Consider the following 27,709-nt stretch of genomic DNA (forward strand, 5'->3'; position numbering starts at 1 on the left):
ATGCATCTGAGCTCTCAAACTTTCATAACTCTCATAATTATGACTTGGATGTAAACAAGAATGCTCTTTACAAGACATAAATAGGTTATGCCAACAACTTAATCAATAATTTTATTTGTTACATGAAATCATAAAATATGATTTCAGTAAAATGAATAGTTGTCAGTTTCTTCAATATTTCCTAGTGGTAGAAATGAATAAATGTTAATGTTTAGGATAAAGCAGTCATCATTCAGTATCTTTGTGTCCTGAGGGTAGAAGCTCCTCCTGAGCCTCTCAGTCCTGCCAGGTGTACCCGTACCTTCTTCTCAACCTCAGTAGGGTGAAAAGGCAGTTACATTTAAATTCTTCTGTTGGAATTTTCCTCAAATAAAAAGGAATGCACTTGCTGGGAATTAATTCATTATTGATACTCATACAAATATAGCAACACATCATGTGTGTGCCATGTATCCTGAGAATTCCTCCTCTTCCTCCCCCTCCTCTTTTGTCTCTTCATGCTGTCTCACACCATCACAGGTTTTGAGAAAGCCAGACAAAGTGGCTGCACATCTGCCTTCATAGCCAGCTGCAGTAAAGTTTTGTGTAGGTAGCATTAGTGCCATAGTTGTCTGATGATCTGACTCAGTCTGTGAATCTGTGTGCCTTGAGGTCTGTTTTGAGTCTGAGGGCATTAGAAGTTCCAGATCAGAGAGTTTCAAAAAGTCTGTGTGAGACTCACTTGTATTCTGCGACTCTTGCTCCTCCCCTTCCTCACTTACAGTCAATGCAGCGAGGGTGACTGAGAACAAATTGATATTGCATGAGCTGTCACACACTACCTCTTTATCTTCCTCCTCCTCTTGCACCTCATCTGTGACATGTCCCTTGACTCCAGTGTGACCCTCAGGCATGAAAGAAACATCTGCATCTTCAGCTTTGGCCCCATCTTGATCAAACCCCCCATGTGTGACTTCAACCTCAAACTCTGTGTCCGGCACCTCAGCCTCCACAGTCAAACCCCTAGAGTTCCCTGAAGCAGCTACTTTACTGCTCACACACAACACATCAATAGAGTCCTGGCAGGAACTGTCAAGGGAGGAAAGCTCTGCATCTCTTTCCATGTAGACGTTGACCCCTTCCTCTTCCTCCTCTTCATCCTCCTCATCAGAGTTAGTGCCCTTGGTGGCAGGTTGTGGAGTTGTGGGATTGTTGTGCCTTCTCTGTTTCTCAGTCTCTATGCTAATGCAGATTTTGTCAGGGACTGTCCTCTCTGGTGTCAGGGTGTAGCCTTGGCTTAGAGCCTCCTATAGGAGCAAAGAGGGAACAAAGAGACAGAGGGAGGGAGGAGAAGTTGGGGAAGATGACAGTGACACAGTATAATAGATATCCCAACTCAAAGATGCACCGACCCTGTGTAACACACTAGGGTATCGTCTATTCAGCCAAATCAAATTATGGTGCTGGGAGTGATCTAAGGCAGCAAATGTTCAGTTTGAAACTTGAGGGCTTAATTGAAGCTGCAGTTTCTCCAGCAGTTCACCAAGTGTGATTCACCAACAAAAAGCTGTGGTATCAATCTGTACACTGTCAGAGTATGAAGTAGTTGCAACAGTATGAGATTCTCACGGTACTATAGGCTTCTTGGAAAATATCATGGTTTCAGCATATATCGTATTACACAGCTATTATTATCAGTAACAATGACCCTTAAATCAATGAAAATAAAAGTGTATTTTTGTTTGAACAAACACTGTTTTAATATTTAAACTAGAAAGCATTTTTTAATTGAAGTATGTGTAAAATAGTTAAGGAGGACAGGAGATGTGCAGGTGAGATTCTCGGTCCGGCTGCACATAGTATTTTTTACACCATGGTATGCCACCAAGTATACTGCTGCAACCCTAGTATAAGGCATTGCCAATTTTGGAAAACTGCAAAAATTGTTGCACACAGATGCTATTTGACGATCCAGATATACACTATGAGGCTGAGATAGTTCAGGAGTCACTATGCTTAGAGCAAATTAGTCTAAGGTCTTAGGTATTTGTACTGTTTGTGAATGGTATTCAAGGTGTTGCTCTCAAGTGCGAGTCAAAAGGTGACAGAATTAGTGTAAAGAACGAAGAAGAAATGTTCAAACCCTGCCTACTTTCTGATAGATAGATAGGTAGATAGATAGATAGATAGATAGATAGATAGACAGACAGACAGACAGACAGACAAGTTTCTTACAATGAGCACTCTGGGCAGAGCTGCCTTCAGTTTACAGAGGAATCCAGTGTAGTGGAGGCAGAACATGGAGCTCATCAGGAACCCGACAGCAAAAATCAGAAGAGCAGCAACTACGCCTAAAATAACAGGGTCTGAAGACACACAAACACACACACACACACACACACACACACACAAATGGATGCACACATGAATCCTTCAGGAAGTGTTAGAGTCTTGCTCTGTCTATTTACTTCTCTGGGCCATGTAACAAAGTGTAACCAACATATAAGGCTTTATTTTTTGCAGGCTGTTACTGCCACAGCTGACACCCTCCCCATGTGTCTAGACTTCTTTGTAGTATTTCGATATGTGTGCCACTAGGATATGTGGTCCCCTGCACCTAATTGGTTCCACCTCCTGAGTTGTTGCCCAACCCCACCCCTCGCTTCCTGTCTGATGAGCCGGGGATCCTGATTATAGAGGCACCATGTTTCAAGATGATGTATGTTTATTGGTTATTTAACTTTAGGATGAGGTACTTGGGACTGGGCAAGGTACAGCTTCCAAAATCTGACTACACATGGATGGCAGTACCAGCACACAGACGTTTCGACAGTAAAGTCTTCTTCACATTGAAGAAGACTTTACTGTCGAAACGTCTGTGTACTGGTACTGCCATCCAAGCTGGATTATTAAACTGAACTAAAAGGACATTTGAGAGTGATGGCGTTTTTTCCATTTTTAACTGTTTTTGGCCATGCACCTTGCGAGTTTATTTAGTTTTTGAGAGTGCTCGCTTTTTCCTACGTGATTTTGATATACACACCTCCCACCTAACAATATAATGCCAGAAATGAAAATAATCACAATAACTAAGATATTTGGAAAACTGGAAAAATGCAGAAGTGCAGCAGTAATGACTTGGGTTTGTCTCAACCTTCCATCAGCAGAGTGATCACACTAACAATGAGACCACTTTCACAATCAGCAGTTTGTTTAATTTTCCACTGGTGTGTCCACACCTTTCAGGCTCACAAAGGGTGTGTCTGTCACAACCAATCACATCTGTTAAAAGAATGCAACATACCTAGCAACGGGGTCAACCACACCTCCTCAATAAGGTAAAAGTTTCTGTCTCTTCCTTGCTCAAAGTTGCTTTTCTAAATCACTCCTAAGCCAGGTCTCCTTACTAAAAATGTTTAGGCTAAGTTAGGGGCTCTCTGAGAGGCCTTATGTATTTTCCCTTTCCCTTTCAGAGCTGGGTCGTAGCACAAGAGCATGGCAAGGAGTGTAGCTCTGCACTGGCAAACTGACATTTTCCTGAGGTCATTTCCTCGCCTGTGATGGTGTGATAACTTTCAGTGCCTATCAATAGTCTACCCTTGTCTTCACCCAAAAGCACCCTGTAACCGCCTAGTATATGAGTGATTGTGAGTTTGTGCGTACCCGCTAATGCAACATACTGCCAGATCATATGGCAACATCAGGATTGAATAGACAACTGTAACTAGTCAAATGTAAATAAAATAAACAGAAAAAAAAGAAAGAAATACAACATGCAAAACACTGGACCATATTTTGTTTTTTTGCCTATGGCATTATGGCTGTATTTAGCTCCATATGGTTAATGTATGGATCATTGTGCCGCCAAATTAGTATGCACTTTATAACATAAGGAAACACAGAGGCTGTCAGACTATTAACATGTCCAGAAATGTGAATTAATTTTAAAAGGAGACATCATGTGCTCTTTGCAGCACATCTGAGCTGCTGTAAACATGTTTGAAACTATACACGCCCTCAGCATGGCTGTAGCCAGCTATGAGGTCATCGAGGTCCGGACCTCGGTAAAAATTCAAAGAGAAAAAAATAGAAGAAGCCCCATCAGCATGGTAAACATATTAACACACCAGACAGCTTTTATTTTGAAATGACACGCAGGAATTTATCTGATGTATCGGCAGAACGCGGAAAACTTGAATTCAGTTGACACGAAGACAAGATACTGCTAGCTGACAGACAAGGTGAGTGAATGTTTTTTTTATTATTATTTTAGCGACGACCAAGCAGCCCACTGTAAGTCAAAGTTTAAGAAAAAGTTAAGTTCTTGCTAAGTAACGTTAATGGAGAAGATATATATATATACAGTACAGGCCAAAAGTTTGGACACACCTTCTCATTCAATGCGTTTTCTTTATTTTCATGACTATTTACATTGTAGATTCTCACTCAAGGCATCAAAACTATGAATGAACACATGTGGAGTTATGTACTTAACAAAAAAAGGTGAAATAACTGAAAACATGTTTTATATTCTAGTTTCTTCAAAATAGCCACCCTTTGCTCTGATTACTGCTTTGCACACTCTTGGCATTCTCTTGATGAGCTTCAAGAGGTAGTCACCTGAAATGGTTTTCCAACAGTCTTGAAGGAGTTCCCAGAGGTGTTTAGCACTTGTTGGCCCCTTTGCCTTCACTCTGCGGTCCAGCTCACCCCAAACCATCTCGATTGGGTTCAGGTCCGGTGACTGTGGAGGCCAGGTCATCTGCCGCAGCACTCCATCACTCTCCTTCTTGGTCAAATAGCCCTTACACAGCCTGGAGGTGTGTTTGGGGTCATTGTCCTGTTGAAAAATAAATGATCGTCCAACTAAACGCAAACCAGATGGGATGGCATGTCGCTGCAGGATGCTGTGGTAGCCATGCTGGTTCAGTGTGCCTTCAATTTTGAATAAATCCCCAACAGTGTCACCAGCAAAACACCCCCACACCATCACACCTCCTCCTCCATGCTTCACAGTGGGAACCAGGCATGTGGAATCCATCCGTTCACCTTTTCTGCGTCTCACAAAGACACGGCGGTTGGAACCAAAGATCTCAAATTTGGACTCATCAGACCAAAGCACAGATTTCCACTGGTCTAATGTCCATTCCTTGTGTTTCTTGGCCCAAACAAATCTCTTCTGCTTGTTGCCTCTCCTTAGCAGTGGTTTCCTAGCAGCTATTTGACCATGAAGGCCTGATTGGCGCAGTCTCCTCTTAACAGTTGTTCTAGAGATGGGTCTGCTGCTAGAACTCTGTGTGGCATTCATCTGGTTTCTGATCTGAGCTGCTGTTAACTTGCGATTTCTGAGGCTGGTGACTCGGATGAACTTATCCTCAGAAGCAGAGGTGACTCTTGGTCTTCCTTTCCTGGGTCGGTCCTCATGTGTGCCAGTTTCGTTGTAGCGCTTGATGGTTTTTGCGACTCCACTTGGGGACACATTTAAAGTTTTTGCAATTTTCCGGACTGACTGACCTTCATTTCTTAAAGTAATGATGGCCACTCGTTTTTCTTTAGTTAGCTGATTGGTTCTTGCCATAATATGAATTTTAACAGTTGTCCAATAGGGCTGTCGGCTGTGTATTAATCTGACTTCTGCACAACACAACTGATGGTCCCAACCCCATTGATAAAGCAAGAAATTCCACTAATTAACCCTGATAAGGCACACCTGTGAAGTGGAAACCATTTCAGGTGACTACCTCTTGAAGCTCATGGAGAGAATGCCAAGAGTGTGCAAAGCAGTAATCAGAGCAAAGGGTGGCTATTTTGAAGAAACTAGAATATAAAACATGTTTTCAGTTATTTCACCTTTTTTTGTTAAGTACATAACTCCACATGTGTTCATTCATAGTTTTGATGCCTTCAGTGAGAATCTACAATGTAAATAGTCATGAAAATAAAGAAAACGCATTGAATGAGAAGGTGTGTCCAAACTTTTGGCCTGTACTGTACATATATATATATATATATATATATATATATATGAGACAAAAAATATTGAACTTATTATTCTAAATTATGGTGATGCACCTATATGTTGTACACTAGATTTGATTCAGGTGGGTATTTGATACATAATGCATTGGGCAATAAGAGCATCCCTCTATCTATCTGAACACTATTCCGTGGCTTGAAACCTTAAACCACATCAAATAATGCTGTTACATTATGTAGCGCTTTATTCACTTATTTGAAGAGTACATGACCTCACAGGTTTGTGTCATCTACTATTTATTTGTTGCTGCTACTTTACTCTTGCTAGCCTAGAATTTGATAATAATCACATGCAGTAATTCAAATCCTTCATTCCAAATTATCTTCAAGCATTATAATGTAATGTAATAAATAAGGTCTAATCAAACAAGTCAGAAAGTGTCAGAAGAGGGAAAGAAAGATGTCAAAAAGAAAACATTTTCTCCAGAATACATCAGATTCATTTGTTAAAAAAAAAACCTAAGCCATGTGACAATGAGGAGAGAGAGGATGAGAATGGACAGAAGAGAGAGGAGGATAGAAAGAAGTGTGGAACTGCACAGAGTGGAGAATGGAGAGAACAGAGCAGAGAACTGTGTAGAAAGACAGGAGAACAGAGAGATCAGAGTGGAGAACGGAGAGGAGAAGAGATAGGGCAGAGCAGAGAACCAAGTGGACAGGGAGGACAGAAAGGATGACGGAGAGAACAGGGCAGAGAACCAAGAAGAGAACCGAGTGCACAGAGAGGAAAAGAAAGAATCCAGAGAGGATCAGCACAGAGAGGAGGAGAGAGAGCACAGACAGCAGAACAGACAGGAGGAGAGAGAGAAGAGAGAGGAGAAGAAAGCATCCAGAGTGGATCCGCACAGGCAGGAGGAGAGAGAGCACAGACAGCAGAACAGACAGGAGGAGAGAGAGCACAGACAGCAGAACAGAGAGGAGGAGAGAGAGAAGAAGAAAGCATCCAGAGTGGACCAGCACAGACAGGAGGAGAGAGAGCACAGACAGCAGAACAGAGAGGAGGAGAGAGAGGAGAAGAAAGCATCCAGACAGGATCAGTACAGAGAGGAGGAGAGAGAGGAGGAGAAAGCATCCAGAGTGGATCAGCACAGGCAGGAGAAGAGAGAGCACAGACAGCAGAACAGAGAGGAGGAGAGAGAGCACAGACAGCAGAACAGAGAGGAGGAGAGAGAGGAGAAGAAAGTAGACAGAGTCAATAGAAAATCACTCTCCATCCTCTCTCTCTCTCTCTCTCTCTCTCTCTCTCTCAAAAGACCATTATTGTTATACTAAACCTACTAGTACAAAGTAGCCTGCCATAGAAAAACTATCAACTCACTGTACAGGATTATGTACAGCCTACTATAAAGTAGCTACAAGCTAGAGCGGTCCAAACTGATGTTAAAGTGCATTTTTTTTAGTCAAATAATGTGAACATTTTCTGCAGCTGGGCCAAATCACCCCCTCAGTAACAATACAGTTGTTTCCTTGGAGGAAAACATGCTACAGGATTTCCAAACTGTCATGGCAGGGGAAGAAGATGAAAGCAACAGCAGCCCCTAACACGTCCACCTCTACTGCATGAAAATGAATTCTTTCTGATTCCAACATGTATCCAAGTACATTACAAGTGTGTTACACGTGTCAGGTGAGCCCCTTACCTAAGATTTCAGTTCAGCGTCTTCATAATCAAACAGTCACTACATCACAAACATCAGCTCTGAAAGTTCAGCTCACCTCTGCTTGGTTCCACAATGCTGGTGAAGGTGCAATGCCAAGCGGATGGCACAGTGTGTTTATTCACGTTAATCTTTGTGTCCACCTGTACACAGTACTCTGCGCCAATCTGTAGGTTGTCGACAGTATAACTCTTGTTTTGTGTTACGAAGGATTTCTGCAGGTTAAATGTGGAGAAATAACTTGGTTAAATGATTTCCATTTGAGCCTCGTCTGTGACCCCAGCACTCCACATGTTACTGCCTGATTTGGTTTCAATACTGGTTTTAAATCTTGGTGTCCCCCTGAACAATCATTATATCTTTCCAAGCAGTTGGATGATACCTATGGGATCATGAAAATACTTTTGGAGATATAAGCCACTATGTGACCTAAGAGTAACATGCAGAGCGCTGACCTCACAGATAGCACCATTTCCAATTTGAAGAGTTTGGAGTTTAGTTCTACTGTTTTTTTAATTGAGGCAGAACTGCTCTTGAAGCAGAAATTATCATATAATGTTCAGTTAAACCTGAGAGGCCAGAGAGATAAGTATCTTGAATCTAGGTAAGAGAGATAAGTATTTTGAATCTTACACTCTAATAGACTCTTTTCACAGCAGACCAACTTTTCAAAGCAGGAAAAGAACAGGTGTAATTAATACCACTAAAGCTGCAGTCAGTGATTTTAATTCAATACACTGTCAAATTCAGCAAATATCTCAACATGGTCCACCAGCTGTCTGTTCTGTTTGTGCACTGATTAAAAAAAAAAATCCAGTGTTTATACATAGCCCTGGCTCCGAGTTGGCGTTTTTAATGACTCTTGCCCATTAAATAAAGGCTTTTTAATTTTTCCAAACCGACCTGAGTGCCTGGACTTTGATTTTTTACAGCCCTGGCTCTGTTGGGAACAAATAATGTGACTAAGACAATACACAACACTATGCCAGCTACTCTCCCTTCCCCACATTCTCACCCAGCAGAAACACAGCTGCCCTATGACAGTAATGAAATGTTAATAATGTCAGAGCTTCTGAGGGCGCACTGACCAAATGGTAAGGGAAGCCATGACTGTCATATGTGTGAAATTTTCCAAAGATCTGACCATGTCATGCCAAGTTACAGCAGTTAATGTTGTCTTGTCGAAACACTGAAATTTGCTACGCTGCCATGGCGACACCCTTTGACGAAAACTCACAGATTTCATAAAGCATCACAAAGGTCTTATGGCTGTTTTGGCCAATTTTCAGGTGGATCTGGTGAACTTTGTAAACGTAGAATGTGTGGCAGAGCTGTTGTATTGGATTGTATTAGATTGCACAGGTGTACCTAATAAAGTGGCCAGTGAGTGTATGTATGTATGTATGTATGTATGTATGTAATACATTTAGTAGCTATAATCCAACATACACATAGGAATAAACTGTCCTTGTGCAAATATAGAAAATACAAAATGATCAGGTTTATTACCAAAACAAACTTGTTGTTTTGATGATGGGAGTAACTGCACTAAACATATGCTGTTTGAAATCACTCTGCCCAGCAAGTACTGTATGTCTGGAATGTAGATCCGGCTGTGCATTTGGCTTCAAAACAACTCTGTCTCATAATATTACATTATTATTTAATAGTGTGGTGAATGTGTAAGCTACAAATTGTCCACAAGAGCGTTTTGGAGTCATTTGATGGTGTATTTGATTAGTATTGAGGGAGAGAGGGGGCTGTACCGTTCACTTCCATTTTGTGCGCCGAGCAGCGGGCAGCTCTGCCCCACCGATCTCAGAACAGCAGGCACTGACAATTAAAGGTAATGTACCTACTCATATGACTATAGGGATTACAGCAATAGGCGAATTTGCCAAAATGTCGAACTATCACTTTAAGGTATGGTTACAAGAGACATTTTTGTATAGCTTGGTGTGTTACATGTGCCTACCAAGTTTCGTACATTTAGGTGAAAGCAGCTTTGGGGGCTGTTCCTTCTAAATTTTGTAGGGGGCACTACTGAGCCATTTTTTGGAACCTGAGTATGAGACCCTTAAAATATAAATTTTTTAAAGCAGGTCTGATGTATGTGCAAAGTTTCATGACTATTCGAGTACATTACGTCAAAAAGGCAATTCGTTTCCATGCACCGAGGTTGGTGCTCGGGCCCTAATAGTAATAATTCCTTCAGTTTCAAGCGGGCCTTCGCTAATTCAAGTTGGCACTAAATTGTTAGCTGGCTCCGTCAACTGTAGTGCAGTTGCTCTATGAGCCCCGTGATGTGGAAGCAGCGCTAAACATCCAGGTAATTTTTATACTGCAGAAATAGAGCTTTTTCGCTTAATGCACCACTGAGCAACTTTCATAGGAATCAATGGGATCCCACCTTCAATGCTCTATCCAGGTCTCTCAATGCATCCATTATTTTCACCTGTGCTTTTTTGCTGCTTTGACAAGTCAAAATGTCTGCTGTGAAAAGGGTCTATTAGTAAATAAATATAACCTTAGATGTTTAATATTCAGGGGAACAATCACACTGAAAAGCATGCAAAAAATCCCCCAAAAGAATAAGAACAAAACTTGACGTGATTTTTGGGTAATTTACCTAAAGTGAGTCCAGTATTGTATAATATCGAATATCCAACTTGCTGTAATTCATTGCCTCTGTTTACTCAGGGTTTACCCTAACCTATAAAACTATTTCTAAGTTCTACAACTAGGATATTTGATTTAGTGGTTGTGTCTATAGAGCAACTAAATTAAATTTAATACTTCATCAGAACATAGTCATGTATAGTTCAGAATCATTACAAGAAAAATGTGCTTTGATATAGGTGAGAAATGGATGTCTTACCGTTGATTCGTTATGTTTCTTCCAATAGATTTTAAACTTAGCCCCATAGAATTCCTGGATATCACTGATTTTTGAGCTCCTGTCAGCTTCAGGGAGTGAAATGTTGATTTGAATGCAGTTGCCACATCCAGCCAGTGAGACTTTTGGAGGACCTATTATGGCTTGTCACAAGAAGAAAACACATTCTTTATAAATTCAGGCAATTTCTGCTTTGCTAGAAACATGTGTATCATAAAGGGTACAGAAAGTGTAATGTAATGTAACTAAATCTGAACTTGTACATCAAGTGTATGGTGTGTTTTTGGTTCACTCTGCTGCATTTCAGCTCTTTTTTTAATAAACTTTCAGACAATATTTTGACCAATGCTCTACAACAGGTAAAATAGACAATGTAAATACATCTGTATTAGGAAAGTCTTAAGACTAGATTTAAGACTTTCCTTTTTGATAAAGCTTATAGTTAGGGCTGGCTCAGGCTTGCCTTGGACCAGCCCCTAATACACCTCCTATAACACACCGAGCACCTTGTCTCCTTCTCTCTCTCTCTCTCTCGCCTTTGCTAACACTCATGTCCTGTTACTGCATCTTGCTAACTCAGCTCTACTGCGTGTCATTAACTTCGCTTCTTCTCCAGGGCCTTTGCGCTCCACTGTCTCGCAGGTTAACTCATATCACAGTGGTACCTGGATGGTGTGACGTGTGTGGTTGTGCTGCTGCCATGGTCCTGCCTGAAGCCTCCTACTGCTGCTGTTATCATTAGTCATACTTCTGCTGTCATTATACACATGATTATTGTCACATACATATACTATCATATACTAATATATACCTACAACATATTGTACCGCAATAGCTGTAATTATTATTGTAATATTATTACTTAAATTAATGTTGTAAGCCATTATCATTACTGTCTGTCCTGCATCTCTCTCTCTCTCTCTCTCTCTCTGTCTCTCTTTGTATCATTTTGTCATAGGGATTACTGTTAATTTATCATGTTGATCTGTTCTGTACGACATCTGTTGCACGTCTATCCATGCTGGAAGAGGGATCCCTCCTCAGCTGCTCTTCCTGAGGTTTCTACCAATTTTTTTTCCCCGTTAAAGGGGTTTTCTGGGGGGAGTTTTTCCTTATCCACTGTAAGGGCCCAAAGAACAGATGGATGTCGTATGCTGTAAAGCCCTCTGAGGCAAATTGTTATTTGTGATACTTGGCTTTATAAATAAAATTGATTTGAATTGAATTATTAAATTTGATTCAGCTGCTCAGAGGTGCTCCTTCTCCCCAAGTATTTAGTCCTTGCCTAGCATTTTGTGGTTGCATTTGGGTAACAAAATACTTCTCCATCCAACAAAAAATAGGATATTTTTCAACTTGGGCCGAGTTTCGACCCCCAGTAAACTCCTATGTGGTTTGCTGCCAGAGGTGATATCTGTGTTTACTTTTCATCATATCCAAAAAAGCAACTGATTTACAGAAAAAGCTTAGTTAGAAAGCTTCATGAGGCTCGTTTTGCTGGTCTTAGCATATGTATTTGTTGTTTTGCTGAGGTCACATTTTGTGTATCAATTCAACAGAGATGGCAGGCACAAAGTTCACACGATCTAAAATCAGAACAGTCACAATCATGAGAAGAAGAAAAAAAAAAAACTTAGCTTCCCTTTCAGGAGACACAGTGATAAAACAAAGATGATTTAGATTTTGTAAAAGTTGGCTATTATCCTACATTTCTACGATTCTGATGGTGCACAATAGTGCCAATTTCCTCCATCATCTTAGTGTAACATGTCAGCATGCTAACATTTGCAAATTAACACAGAAATTGCAAATTAACACAGTACGGCTGAGGCTAATGGGAATATCATTAGTTTGCAGGTGTTTGGTCAAAAACCAAAGTATTGGACATTATGACCTGATGATGGTGCTAAATGAAAAGTCAAGGGATCATCAAAGTCCATAGGATTCATTCTGCGGGGACCATGAATGTTATTATGCTTATGGCGCCCCAGATTCAAACATCCAAAAACACATACAGTAATTGAAACCACAAAATATCTCCATACTGCTCGTCCGTAGTGATCTAAGTGTCCTGAAGCCCCGACATAAAAAGTTGTTTGGAAAAACGTCATTTGAGCTCTGTTTTTAGCTTCACTGTAGCCTGTAGCTCTAACTGCCTCTCTGGGCACCACGCTCACGTGTGCACACTTGAGCGAGACCGTGAGATAGGGGCACCACATTCATGTGTGTGTGCTTGCTTTCGCTGGTCTCGCGCAAGCGCACACACGTGAACGCGGTGCCCAGAGAAGCAGTTCAGGACACTTAGATCACTACGGACGAGCAGTATGGAGATATTTTGTGGTTTCAATTATGTGTTTTTGGACTTTTGAACCTGGGGCGCCATAAGCCTCCATTAGGTGGAGTTTTGTTGCTACCTCCTCTCCCCTTGGATCTCTGCAAGTGTCGTGAGGACTCTAAAACTTCATCTGATCCTCCATCGGCATGAGGGTGAGTAGATAATGGGTGAATTTTCATGTTGGGTGCACTATCCCTTTAAGGTAAAATGAGAAGCTGTTCACTATACTTTCTTAAACTAACCTATATTGTTTTTATATGGTGCTGCAGGGAGTGAACTTTCCCTGAAATGAGTCTTTCAGTCTCAAAAAGACTCAGTCCTATCTGTGAGCAATAAACAATAATATAATATGTCATTCATTAAATCCAAGGCAACAAGCATGCAACTCAAAGTAGGCTTATGTTGACGTACTGTCTTCGTAAGGGGTGAAGGAGTATCTGCTGGACTCTGGAGACAGACTTTGGTTGTAGATCGCCTGGACGTACAGGTCATACTTCTCTCTGTTGCGTGGAAGCTTCAGCCTGAATGAAGTTGTGTTTGAGTACCATAGCTTTTTTTGTTCTTTCTTGTTCAACCTGCACAAAGAGAGAAAGAGCACACACATTTTAGTTCACACTTTCAGTGCTCTGAGCGTGGAAGGAAAATTGCTTGTTCTCGCAAGTAACAAAGCTTTCACATGCCAGTTGATAGCACAGTATGAGCACCAGTTATCAACAAGAAATTGCAGTACAGAAATTCCAGTGTTTGAGGTCACTTTTGGATAGTTTGTGCACCCAAAGGCACTGACAAGTTTGTATTTCAACTGTCTAATGTCCTGTCTGGTACAAATCTTTATCACAGTTCTTTAAAAAGATTCTCTGCTTATTTTCACCTAGCTTTGTATCACAACAATTTGGGGAGTATGCGTAAATGAACTGTGGTAAACTTCTCCATCTTAACAGTGCCCAGATCTCTCTGCTCATTGGCACTGCACTGTCTATTTCTCACCTCAAATGTTTACAGAAACAAGAAGTGAGCACTATACTGTGTCCTGTATTGTGTAAATGGAGGCTAAAAAAAGAACTTAGACAGTAAAATAGAAAGGTGATCAAATATGAACAGATATTATGTCACTGTGTTGCCTATTTCTCACCTCAGATGTTTTCAAAGCAAATTTTGGCTTACTGTTTAACTGTAATGAGATTGTTTGTTACCTGCCTGCTACAACATCATTTTTGGATAGGCAATTGCATTATGTCATCCAACAGCAGGAGTGTTTATTGGTCTGATGTGGCGCAGTGCATTCTGGTAGCTGCAGGTTTTCTACCTCTTGAACAAAAGAGAATGCCACAGCCCTTTTTCTCTGTTTCCTCTAGCCATGTGGCACCGATAAAAAAGTATTGCATCTTTCTACTGCATAGACAGCCCAGTTTTATGAAAAGACCATGTTTCGAGCAGGGAGATACTTCTTCAATAACAAAAAGTATGGCCTTCTTCTCAAAAATGTTATTATAATGCATTTATGGTTGCAAAAATTTGTCCTAAGGACAGAGGGATGTTGTATGTTGTAAAGCCCTGTGAGGCAAATTGTGATTTGTGATATTGGGCTTTATAAATAAAATTGAAAAAAAAAAAAAACTGAACGGAAAAAATGTATAGAATTCTCAGGCTTTTAATTCTCAAACAACTCACAATATGAGTACTGGCCTGTATTGATTGGGATCTAGTTTTAATAGCACTCACATTACATTCTGTGTTTAATATTATCATATGTGAGAGTTTCGGCTGAATACAAACACTCTTAATTCACAGATTTGCAGATTGCACAAACTCTGTAAAACTCTCATGTCCCACAAACAGAGCTCACTACACACTACACAAGTTGCGTATTCTCTGTAAATTATGCAGGAACCCTAGCTGCCCTCTGATCAAAGCATGTCGATGTTTACAACTTCAGTGAGAGGATGAAATGAATCGATCCTTCTGGACACAAACACACACAACACACTGTGTTCTCTCATCTCCAAGTTTAATGTCACAAATAACAGTTACATTAAGTTGATGTGCTAACTGTCTTGGGAAGGCTACTTTTGAAATTCCATAGGTCACAGATTTAGTTACCCTGTTAAAAATGTAGTAAGAAATGTAACTATTTTAATTACTTCATCAAAGTATGACATTTGATTACTTCTTAATTGCTTTTTTAACAAATGTTTTAAACTGGGCAATATTGCGGAAAAGTCCAAAAAACACAAGTGCATAAATGTTGCACTCAAATTTGTCCCAGTGACTTTGCTGACCGGTGTTGTCCAGAAATAAGCCAAAAAGCATTCCTGCATGGCGAAAAGATGAAAAGCAACAGAATGAACGTCATATTCTACATAGGAACCTCTTATGGATTGTTCTTTATTTACTAGGGGAGTGAGGTGGCTGGAGTGTGACTTTGTTTTTGTTTTTTTAATATGATTATTATTTTGACCCTCCCCAAAGCTACAAATATTTTCCTTGAGCCTCCCTGTGGGACTGGCGGAAAATGCATGACCCTCCCTCCACCATAAATTAGTCATTAGATTTTTAAACTTATTCTTTGATGTTTTAAAGTTAAAAGTTTTAAGTTGAAGACAAATTCTAGAGTTGAAAAAAGCCTTGGTTTTTCACTCGTGTTGTGCACGCTGGTTATTTCTTGCAAACGGTTTATTTTTGGCTAAATCTTTAATGAGACGTAAAATAAATGATTTTGATGAAATATCACTATTTTAAACTTAGATTTACCTTTGTGTTAATTTTTTCTGATGGAAGTATTCAACACACATGATGTGCCCATGGACCATCAGACATTTGAAAAAAAACAACAACAGTAATTTCTGTTGTTACAGTTTCTGGCTATGATAAATGGTGTAATTTTGGCGATTTTCAAAGAAAACATGCCTTCCAAACCCACGGGCCATGTTTTCTTTAAAGAATCTGCAGTACATAAATACAAAATACAGTCATTAAAAAAAAAAAAAAAAAAAAAAAAAAAAAAAAAAAACCATAAGCCCCTCCCCAGTGCTTAAAAAAATTATAATAAATAAACAAATAATGAACAGTCCCTTACCAAAGACTATGGCCTCTAGTTTCGCAGACAGGGCGAGGCGGAGGCGCAGCGCACCTGCGCTTCACCAACTGGGTGTGGCCAGGCAGATTTTGCAAGTTTGGCACACCGTGCGTGCTGGCACAGCTACTCTTCTTTCCTACCTCTGTCCCTCCTACCTGCACAAGTCGGAAAGAGGGAGGAGAGAAGGCGTGTAGTGGGTTTTACACACATCACACTAATCAAATGAGCCCCTCTCCTCGCCCTTAAATGCGCCACGCAAAGGCGTAATAAGAGTTTACTCAATTCGCCATGGCAGAAGAGAGCAGCAGCGTCAGACGGCCAAACTTCTCCCAGGAGGAAACTGATGTTTTGGTCCAGGAAGTCTGCTCGCAGTGTCCGAATATACGGAACGGCGAGCAGACCTCCACGGGCTGATGATGCAAAGGTAGCCTGGGAGGAGGTCACCACAATTGTAAATCAATGTTGCGACTCTCTCGTGCGCGCACGCGCTCTCTCTTTCTCTCTCGCAGTCTCACTCTGTTTCTTTTCTTTTGACTTTTCTAAGATGACAGATGCTGAATATATACTCCCTATCTGATGCTGTGGCTGTTTGTGGTTGGCTGAGAGGGATGTGAACTCATTAGTTTGCAGCTGTGTTAATCAAATCAGGTTGGGTTTCCATTACGTGTGCCAAACGTGCCAAACGGTGCCAATCCCCTTTGATCTGACATCAGATGTGACGGGACAGTCGATATAGAGATACATTTATGTGCTGATTGCAGATAGTTGCATTGAATAGTGGTTTTGTGGCTATTTATTTTATTGTTAATGTGCCTGACATTCTGGAAACCTGCCTGTGAGGTTTTGGTGATGTGTGCGCACTGTCCGCCAGTCAGTCAAACTTACACTTACACCGGCTGCGCTCCACCTGCGCTGACAGTAGACCTGGTTTCAGCTGGCGAGCTTTTAGCGCACCTTCGGCAAAGCCTTTTGGCACGGAACTGTCACTGCGCCAAGCTGGATCTGTCGACACCTCCCCCTGCTGCACCGCCACACCCATCTCAGTGCACCTCGGTCTGCCAAACTAGCAAACTGAGCGTGCCCCGGGTTGCGCTGCTTGAAACTAGCTCTGCGCAGGGTTCGCCACCCTGCGCCGCGCCGGGAAACTAGAGCCCAATATATTCATATGATGAATACATATATATATATATATATACAGTACAGGCCAAAAGTTTGGACACACCTTCTCATTCAATGCGTTTTCTTTATTTTCATGACTATTTACATTGTAGATTCTCACTGAAGGCATCAAAACTATGAATGAACACATGTGGAGTTATGTACTTAACAAAAAAAGGTGAAATAACTGAAAACATGTTTTATATTCTAGTTTCTTCAAAATAGCCACCCTTTGCTCTGATTACTGCTTTGCAAACTCTTGGCATTCTCTCGATGAGCTTCAAGAGGTAGTCACCTGAAATGGTTTTCCAACAGTCTTGAAGGAGTTCCCAGAGGTGTTTAGCACTTGTTGGCCCCTTTGCCTTCACTCTGCGGTCCAGCTCACCCCAAACCATCTCGATTGGGTTCAGGTCCGGTGACTGTGGAGGCCAGGTCATCTGCCGCAGCACTCCATTACTCTTCTTCTTGGTCAAATAGCCCTTACACAGCCTGGAGGTGTGTTTGGGGTCATTGTCCTGTTGAAAAATAAATGATCGTCCAACTAAACGCAAACCAGATGGGATGGCATGTCGCTACAGGATGCTGTGGTAGCCATGCTGGTTCAGTGTGCCTTCAATTTTGAATAAATCCCCAACAGTGTCACCAGCAAAACACCCCCACACCATCACACCTCCTCCTCCATGCTTCACAGTGGGAACCAGGCATGTGGAATCCATCCGTTCACCTTTTCTGCGTCTCACAAAGACACGGCGGTTGGAACCAAAGATCTCAAATTTGGACTCATCAGACCAAAGCACAGATTTCCACTGGTCTAATGTCCATTCCTTGTGTTTCTTGGCCCAAACAAATCTCTTCTGCTTGTTGCCTCTCCTTAGCAGTGGTTTCCTAGCAGCTATTTGACCATGAAGGCCTGATTCGCGCAGTCTCCTCTTAACAGTTGTTCTAGAGATGGGTCTGCTGCTAGAACTCTGTGTGGCATTCATCTGGTCTCTGATCTGAGCTGCTGTTAACTTGCCATTTCTGAGGCTGGTGACTCGGATGAACTTATCCTCAGAAGCAGAGGTGACTCTTGGTCTTCCTTTCCTGGGTCGGTCCTCATGTGTGCCAGTTTCGTTGTAGCGCTTGATGGTTTTTGCGACTCCACTTGGGGACACATTTAAAGTTTTTGCAATTTTCCGGACTGACTGACCTTCATTTCTTAAAGTAATGATGGCCACTCATTTTTCTTTAGTTAGCTGATTGGTTCTTGCCATAATATGAATTTTAACAGTTGTCCAATAGGGCTGTCGGCTGTGTATTAACCTGACTGTAATCAGAGCAAAGGGTGGCTATTTTGAAGAAACTAGAATACAAAACATGTTTTCAGTTATTTCACCTTTTTTGTTAAGTACATAACTCCACATGTGTTCATTCATAGTTTTGATGCCTTCAGTGAGAATCTACAATGTAAATAGTCATGAAAATAAAGAAAACGCATTGAATGAGAAGGTGTGTCCAAACTTTTGGCCTGTACTGTACATACACACACACACACACACATATATATATATATATATATATATATATATATATATATATATATGTATATATATATATTTATACTGCGTTGAAGGCTCTCTGTCGACGTAGATATATATATATATATATATATATATATATATATTTATACTGCGTTGAAGACTCTGTCGACGTAGAGCCTCCACCATACCCTATGCCATAACCTGATGTGCACCTCCTCAGAAATGTAACTACAGTTTGCAGCAATGCAGACCTCTTGTCTATTTTTGTGAGCTAAAACCATTTCCCTCAGTGGAAACAAAGCTTTCCTTTATTTTAATTTAAGGGATAAGAAACAATAAATTGTAAAGACAATAAAGCCTCCACAAAAATAGCATTTTAAATATTGTGTGAGATTTATACTTGGGGATTTATCCTGGCTTCATATGAGCAGAGGAAATCTTCGCTCATCACTAGGCTAATTTATATAATGTAAAATGCCATGTTACTAGAAATGTTGCCCTTTTCTTGGACAATTTTATGCTAATATTCTATTTGTACAGTGCTTATTTTGTCTGTCTTCCTCATTTGATTGCTGTACCAGACCTTACAAAATATTATATGATATTTGTAATGATTGTCTTGTGCATCATATTCTTTTGGTCATGTCATATCCTTTATTCAGATATCTTACACATTAAGACAGGTGAGACTCAACCATTTTCAATTGGACTACAACACTAAAATGTGCATTAAACTTAAACTAGGTCAAGCAAAGGGTCTTAAGAAGGACTGTTCATGAGGTTAGTAGGTAATAGACAAATGTATCTACTGTCTACTATTAATAGGTCCCACTTATATATTTACATGCTTGTTTGTATATTATGTGAGACTGAACTAATAATACACAAGCTGGTTCAGTGCTGTGTGAAAGACAACATGTGACAGTAAGGGGGGGCCCAAAACCAAATCTGCTTAGGTACCCCAAAGGTATAGGACCACCCCTGACAATAAATCAAATGAATATGTGCAGAAAAATATAGTGGCAATCCCACAATAAATTACAGAAATCTGCTGTTGCCTTTATTTCTACTAAGCAACAGATAACTGAATTTTTGACAGCCATTTGAAATCTGCCTTTACACACTAACAGCTGCTGTCTTGCACACAGGTGACTGGCTTAGTCAATTTGTGAAGCTACATGTGACATTTCCGTTTGCCAATTAGCTCAGTGAGATAGAGGATGGTTCTTGATGTTGAAGATTGTGAGTTCAAGCCTTAGCTCGTGCAACATTTCCATATGAGAAATCTACCTAAACTTTTCATAAAGGTCCAGTCCCATGCCAGATGTCCTCAACTGGAAACACAAGACAATAGTCCTGATGATGGCGCTACAGCAAGCCTCTAAATTTCAAAACTTTGAAAATTCATAACAAATCAACCATATGTGCTACAGCTTTGGAACTTTCACTTTGAAAGTGAAATGGAAAGCTTTTCCATGGCATGGATGGCTACTGTCTGGCACCCTGATGCTGGGCTTAGTCAATTTGTGAAGCCACACATGAACTGTCACTTGCCAATTAGCTCAGTGAGATAGAAGACGGACCTCAGTCTCAGAAGTTGTGAGTTCAAGCCTCAGCTAAGGCAGAGCGGACATTCTAATGTGAAAGTCCTATATTCAGGCATCACGCTATGTCAGTTAGAGACTACTAAGGTTAAAATAATTATGATCCAGGCAGTTTCGCGGAGAGACAAATACTCTTTATCAACACTTTTCCCTGTTATCCCTTGTCTCTTTTCCCTGTTTATTTGGCTTAGCTATCAGTCAATATGCAGAGTCTATCCAATAGCTACTTTTAAATTTTAAAAAATGTTTTCGTCTTTGTCACCATGGATAATGTTTAGCTTTAAGCTAGATCAGGCCAGTTTGGTCATAATTGCTGGCAGTTAATGTTATTCTTACTTTCTTGTTCTTGAGTTTTTTGTTTCCTTTGTATATTATGAGTCTGATCACTTCAGCCACTCATCCACAATTTGAAGGGCATGCCATAATTATTTGATGTAACTTCTATGTTATGATATGCTTTGTTTTAGTGTGTGTGTTGCTCAGAATTGACTAATTTTGCCTAAAATTGCCCGGCCCCGACCATTGCTGCACAGCAGCTATAATTTTATCTTTTTTTTTTTTTTTTTGCTGTGAAAACATTGGACTACCGATAAGTGCTTGGTCTTGTCGGAAAGCTACAGTTCCACTGTTTCACGTGATGGCTTCTCTCTATGACGCACGGTCGCGGAGAAAATTCATAGAGAAGAACAGGTGTGAATTTGGATGCACAATGCGTCGTTCGGGCCCATAGGGTTAAAAGAATTTTATGATAAGTGTCAAACTAAGTTAGTCTACATACAGACAGCTGTCATTTGAGCTTATTAGTAACAATTCGCTATCAGCTGAACTAGCGTGCGGTCCTTGTGTAAGACATAATGTTAGTGTCGGTGGATGAGAGACTATGGACAGAGCATATTGAATACCGCTGTCTACATGTTTACATGTTCATACTTGCTGAACACATGCATTGATAAAGTATTGGCTTCTTACTCGCAAAGGATTAATGTCACTTAGTAGCTGCCATCAACTCAAGTCATTTTCGAGTTTTCTTTACTTAGTTTCCACCGCGGCCGCTTGGCTGTTCGCCGGTTACAGTGTTGCGTCGGTGTGGATGTGTGTGCTTCCTCAAATCTGCACCTTTGGAACAAGGACACAACAAAGACTGCTTCTGGAACCACAGCTCTTTCCAGCCTTCCTCTGCCGGCTAACAAAAGCAGCACACCTCAAACCAACTCTTTCTTACATCCATTCAAGGACTGGTAATGTAACAACTAGGCATAGCTTTATCACAGCTACACAGGCTAAGCAAGACTGTTTAACTTGTTGAATGTGGTGTAATGCTGTTTACTGAGTCACTGTCGTGATTATTGCAGTTAGGTTATTGGTTACTTGGCTTCGCCAAAGCTAAGTGATGTTAGTTTGCTAATGCTGTTCACAGACAACGTCTTGCATGCAACTAAACATCCTCTGCATTAATCCAAACCCTTTGCAACACATATCACATTCACATAGACTCATCTACAAATTTGTTTTCAACAGAGCTACACCCAAAGAGGCAGCTCAAAGCTCCGCTTCTTTTCCTTTGTCTTTGTCCTGACCACACGGTCAGACAGACACCTCCCTCGATCTGAAACCAGCTTTGATTCAGCCATCTCCATCTCAGCCAAATGGCCCTTTGTTTCACACACCTGTCTTTGTCTGTCTGTCTGCCTGTCTGATTGTCTGTCTCTCTTGCTCTCGCTCTCTCTCTCTCTCTCTCTCTCTCTCTCACATACACACACACACACACACACACACACACACTTGCTTGTATATAGTTAGTTAGAATTTGCTGTCTGTTTAATACTGCACTAAGGTGAATTAAAACTCAACCTCTGCTACGTAAAGAACTCTGAAATCCTTAAGCCTTTACTATTAATATAGTAATTTTGGTTATAGTTATTAATTTAATAAGCAAAAATATATTATTGATAGTTTTGTAAACTTTATGAGACTGATATATTTAACTGGCTATCATTTTTCCCTTTTCGGAAATGGTGCCCCACGAGGCGATTCAATGTAAATAAAGTCACATTATTTCACATAATTAAGAATTATTATTAATAATTCTTAATTATTTCAGATAGCCAATTTGATACTTTAATTGGAGATCTATTTAGAGGTCAGGCCTGTGTTAAGGCTCAAGTCCCAACAAACTGTGCTGCCCGCCATGTAAACCTAGCACTGGCGCCTTGATCACAACATTTTGGGTGTCCCCGAGTGACACATAGTATTGTTATAGACTCCAAACAAAAAGTATCCCCCATCTAGTAGATTCCCTACATTTTTGGTGCCTCCGTGTGATGCCCAGTATTGTTCCCAACATTTTTGGTGTCCCCCCATGAGGCCTACTATTGTAATTCCCAACATTGTGCACATCTAAATGTTCCCAAATATGACAACACTTTAAATTACTTTAATTAAGGGTATAAAATAAAAGCAATTCAAAATATACTGAAAACATGTTTTATCTGGCAGATCTGGTGAAGGTAGGATGAAATTTGGAGAAAGGAGGGAAAATTCTTAATGACAGACAGGCAGACAGATGGCAGGATCATTATGAAATGATATGGCGTGAACCATGAAATTGAGGAAAAATGTTTTCCTACAGCTCATAGTAATGAGCCAAAATGTAAGGTCTTCATAAAATGACACATAGTGGTGTTAACCAAACACAAACATTATTTGTGTTTGTTTAATAAGAACAAACACAAACATTATATGTTCTATGTTCTAAGTAAATACAAAGAACAGATAACCAAAACTCCTTTGTGGAAGTTTCCAAACAAATCAAATGTGTCATGTTGTAGAGTTAGTCTGAAATGATTCAAAAGACAAGTGCAGTTTTAAAGTAATAGTGCTCAACAAAAACTAAAGCTTTCTTTCTCAGTTGCACAACAATTAATGCTCTGATGAAACAGAACAAGTAGACAGAGTATATATATGTGAAGTTACCATAAATTATGGAATAAAAAATAGCAAATATGAAGCTGCTTTTTGGGGACAAAAAACAACAACTTTTTTCAATACTAGTGTCAACATGCTGCCCAACTTAATGATATCACAACAGTGTTTTTTTTCTTTTGTCCAAAAAAACCAAAACAACAACAACAACAACAACAAAAAAAAATCTTCCGGGAAGATAGGGAAGTGAAATATCTAATTATCTAGGCTTACTTTAGGTAACTGTGACATAGGCTACTTAACTTTCAGAGGGTATCTAACATTTATTATTGTTATTACCAATATTATTGTGTTTTTTAGTTAGATAAATAAATTAAATTGAAAATTAAAATAGTGTGTTTGTTATTGTTTACTGTTATTTTGCTGCTTTGCCTTGATAACTCTTTCTGAAATGATAATAAAGAAATGTTTTAATAAAAAAATAAGCCAAACTTTACATATAAGCAACTGTACAAGAACTTTAGACTTGAAAAGAAAAACAGTCAGCAGTTGGCTAAATTTGTAATGTAATCTTGATGGTGAGTATAATTTAATTATGAGTTTAACCTGGCATCCCATGCCACCTTTGGGTGCTTGACAGCTTACCAAAGAAAATAGTTAAGGTACGATACCCAGCCCAAAGAAACACTGGAGCTCAAGTGATGAATATTGAATCTTCAGATTACAGTCTGATAGGACATTTTCTCCTACCTAAAGACAAACTGGCATTAGTCAGTGTCATTAGGCCATGTGTGTCAGGAAATGAGAGCAACCAACAAGATGGTGGACAGGGAAATTACCTCCTGATGACCTTATACTGTGTTCCTGGAGGGGTGCTGGGCCCAGGATCCCAACGCAGGACATGGTGGAAATTGTCAGAGCTGACAGAAAGGTTGACTGGAGCAGGAAGGGAACCAAGCACTATGGGAATAAGTTAACACGTGATGCAGTCTGACTCAAACACAACTACGGAGACAGCACAAGGTACAAAGACACACCTGACAGGGAACTTTAATGAGTTGTCAGCTTGACAACAGTGAGTGGGTGTGGAGAATGGTATCTGAGGTATTCAACAAATGTTACTGTAAAATGTATTTTTTTTTCTGACTGAACTTGGATTACTCACCAGAATATATAAGAAATACGAGATAGAGGACAAGAGGCAGACAGATCATCCTGTCGTCCTTATAAAGCTCCAGGTAGAGTGTCTGTCTCACCCTCTGCAGACTGCATTGTCACTGTCCAAAAACAGAGAACAGTATTCCCTACAATTATTAGTATAAATGAAGCATTCACACATAGGCTACTCCTATTGCAAACGACAGGTATGTTTTCCCTTCACGCTATTATCATAATGGAGTCAATTACGTTATTATCATGCTAACTTTACCAATTTTGAGCTAATATAGCCTAACCGTCGAGTTTACCAATTTAGACGGTCAAAACTGACCCACGAAGAGTTTACTCTGGCTAAAGTTACTTAATTCTGACACCATGGTGTATTACTCCGATAAACAACAGACATTGTTGCTTTTCTGACAAAGCTGACTGCTAGTTGCTCATATTAACAATTGTTTTTCTTGTAATGGCCTAATACTTACAGGTCAGTGTTCCCTGACAATTTGTAACGTTAGCTAACAGCTAACAAACTAACAAACATCTCTTGTCATAACATTAAATGTTGCGTGACTTACCAACACTCTTCGTCTGTGATCACTCTTTCAATGTCCGATAAGTAAAAGCGGAAGGCAGTCTGGAGGTGGTGGTTTCCCTGCGCTGTCAACAACACTTTTCGACTGTAACTGCACACTGACGTAAACTTCGATACAAGACACTGCTACTTCCTGTCTTACCTCCAAAGTAAAAGCCGTACTGCCGAATACCTTTTGCATCATTTGAGTGAATAGCAAATACAGAAAAGAAAGAGTTTTCTTGGGACACTCTAAAAGACACGCTCAATAAGACTTGGATCCATTTGATCTTCATAATCACCTTCTCGGCAAGGCAGAAGTCTTTTTTAAAGTGTCTCAACACCTTGTCATTGGTTTCACACATTTTCATAGGCTACTTTATAAAACAATTTACATAAATGCCACAGAAAGACCCACATAGCTCTGGTGGATGAATTTTGTTAAACAAAAAGAAAACATCTTTTCGCAGCTAATCGAGATTACTTGCATAATTATAAATCTCTAAAGCACCTGCAACTGCTTTGCACAGTTCTGCTTGATCCTGTTTTTCACATAGGATTTTATATTTTATGTTATCTATTTTAGGCCTATCAGATCTTATCCCCCTAGGCTATCAGGTAAGCATGGATAATATTTTATAAAAATGTAATAAATAAAACATTGTCACTTAATTAACGATTTTGAGGTACAATTGAAGCTGCGAAAATGTGATGACAAAGCCATGGGTGCACTTACCAAACGTCATTCGGTGTTTTCCAGGCTGAGCACCGTGTATTTTGCTTTTTTAGGCTCTACTGGTTGAGAAGCCACTAGAGGGCGGTGAAAGAAAAGGTAAAAACTCGAGACAGTTCTCCCTGACTTCCTGCAAAGCCATTACATAATACTGATTCAATACCTATGAGAAAATCAAATTGGTGAAAGATTCCTACCAAGACTTGCATTGGTCCAGGGGAATCAATGTGGTGATGTGTATCTGCTATTTGATATGTTTGCTGTGATGTTTTTTTCTGAGATATTAACTTTGCAGGGTGTCCGATTCTGATCAGAAACTGTTGTATGACACATCTGTTGACTGCAAGAGTAAAACTGTTACAGTTTTTCTCAATTGTTTACGCGCAATTTTGAAAACAGGGCTCCTTTTTTCAAAATATTCACACAGTTATCCAAACACCACACTCAATTTGCATAACCCCTAGATTGTTTGCAAAATGACACACTTCAGTCGAAACATATACACTTCAGTCAAAACATATACACATATTTATAAAAATGCTGTTTTGTTTTCATCTCACTAACACAGTCTTCAAATGATCAGACACTATTGCAGTCAGTTACACACTACAGTGATCAATACAAAATACATTTGTAAAAACCCCTATTTTAGGAAATAGCTGGTCTAGTGCTAGACTTTTTTGCCAGACATTTTTATGTAAGGGATAATTTAGATGACAAAAAGATATTGTCAAACCCACAACATTCTTCATGATTACTTTGAGGTATACAGAGAAAGTACACAAATACAACAAACAAACACAACACTGATTGCAGACTGCTGCAGACTGAAAATATTTATTTCTTACCATACTCAGTTACGGTAACAGATGAAAATCAAACAATGAAAATCAGAACAAAATAGTAGTTTTTCTTACTACTGTAAAGTGTAGACAAATAAAAAATCCTCTATTGGGTTTAGGAATGGGGAGTATGGTGGAAGGTATAAGACTGCAAATTCAGGATGCTCATGGAACCAATTGTGGACCAGAGCAGATCGATGGAAAAATACATTGTCCCAAATGACAATGTACTGCATGTGGTCCACTTGGTTTACAGTAAGCACCAGTGTGCTTCCACACCAGGTGGATGTGATTATCCAATTCGTTCATTAGTATGGTTGTTGGCAAGCAGGGGCTTTGTAATGAGAAGGAAGTAACCTCACAATCCTTATCTGTGTCTAAGGTGTGATAATGCGTGTAGAGTTTTGTAAATCACTGTGTGTAATGTTTTGCAAAAAGTGTGAAGCTGAGTCTGTGCTTATTGTTGTGCAACTATGGACAGGTGTTTTGCTTCTTGAGTGTAAAGAGCTGTTAATTGTGTGAAAATTTTCATTTTAGTGCGTAAACAACTGTAAAAAACTGTAAGAGATGAAGAGACTGAGCATCATCAGTCCAGATATGCCAGCATATTCTGCAGTCCTTTTGGAGAAAACAACGTGAAAGAATCATAGTTCTTCCTTTTTTTCAACATCTGTGTTGTTAAATGTTGCTGCTAGTGATTTAGCTGATAAACTATTTGCTGATCTAAACACCAAATAGTTTGGGGTTTTTTTGGCAATGTGTTGTACACCTGGGTCCATATTCACAAAGATTCTCAGAGTACTCTCAGGGAGTTCCTAACTTAGCCTAAAAATTCCTAGCAAGGAATCTTAGCTTAAGAGCGATTCAGGAAGTTTCTGAGAGCAACTCTGAGCAAGGAGGGGACAGAAACTTTTATCTTAGTGAGGAGGTGTGGTTGACCCCGTTGCTAGGTATGACGCAGTCTTGTAAAAGCTGTAATTGGTTGTTACAAAAAGTAAAAGAAAAACAAATGCGCTCCTAGTAATGAATAGACAGTGAAATCAACCGATCATAGAACTTAGACTGTATTAAGAAATGTGTAATTGTGAAAATAATTTTATGTCATGATGATGAAACTCAGCAAAATTAAATTAATTGTTACACAGTTTCAAAATGTTTGAACGTACCTCATTCACATGCCGATTATTATATTGATTTGCTTATTGTTATGTTTACTTACCA

General features: G+C 39.9%; 1 protein-coding gene across 1 annotated transcript; it reads right to left on the bottom strand.

Moving 5' to 3' along the window:
- Nucleotides 1–81: 81 nt before the first annotated feature.
- Nucleotides 82–25,060, bottom strand: crfb1 (cytokine receptor family member b1). Its single transcript, XM_033617326.2, has 8 exons — nucleotides 24,918–25,060; nucleotides 24,350–24,461; nucleotides 24,024–24,144; nucleotides 13,316–13,479; nucleotides 10,552–10,712; nucleotides 7,732–7,888; nucleotides 2,215–2,345; nucleotides 82–1,286 (listed from the first exon to the last, which is right to left on the bottom strand). The coding sequence occupies exons 2-8, from the start codon at nucleotides 24,396–24,398 to the stop codon at nucleotides 435–437; spliced, it is 1,635 nt and encodes a 544-aa protein (XP_033473217.2). The 5' UTR covers nucleotides 24,399–24,461; nucleotides 24,918–25,060; the 3' UTR covers nucleotides 82–434.
- Between the last annotated feature and the right edge of the window lie 2,649 nt (nucleotides 25,061–27,709).

Source organism: Epinephelus lanceolatus, chromosome 14 (genome assembly GCF_041903045.1).
Source record: "Epinephelus lanceolatus isolate andai-2023 chromosome 14, ASM4190304v1, whole genome shotgun sequence".
Lineage (NCBI taxonomy): Eukaryota > Metazoa > Chordata > Actinopteri > Perciformes > Serranidae > Epinephelus > Epinephelus lanceolatus.

Bases quoted from the DNA above. Each gene is read 5' to 3' on its own strand.
- crfb1 (XM_033617326.2), bottom strand. From the start codon at position 24,398: ATGATCTGTCTGCCTCTTGTCCTCTATCTCGTATTTCTTATATATTCT. The intron at 13,480-24,023 runs GTAATTTCCCTG...CTCTTTGTGCAG, and splicing joins CAGTATAAGGTCATCAGGAG to GTTGAACAAGAAAGAACAAA. The intron at 2,346-7,731 runs GTGAGCTGAACT...GTGTGTCTTCAG, and splicing joins CATTGTGGAACCAAGCAGAG to ACCCTGTTATTTTAGGCGTA.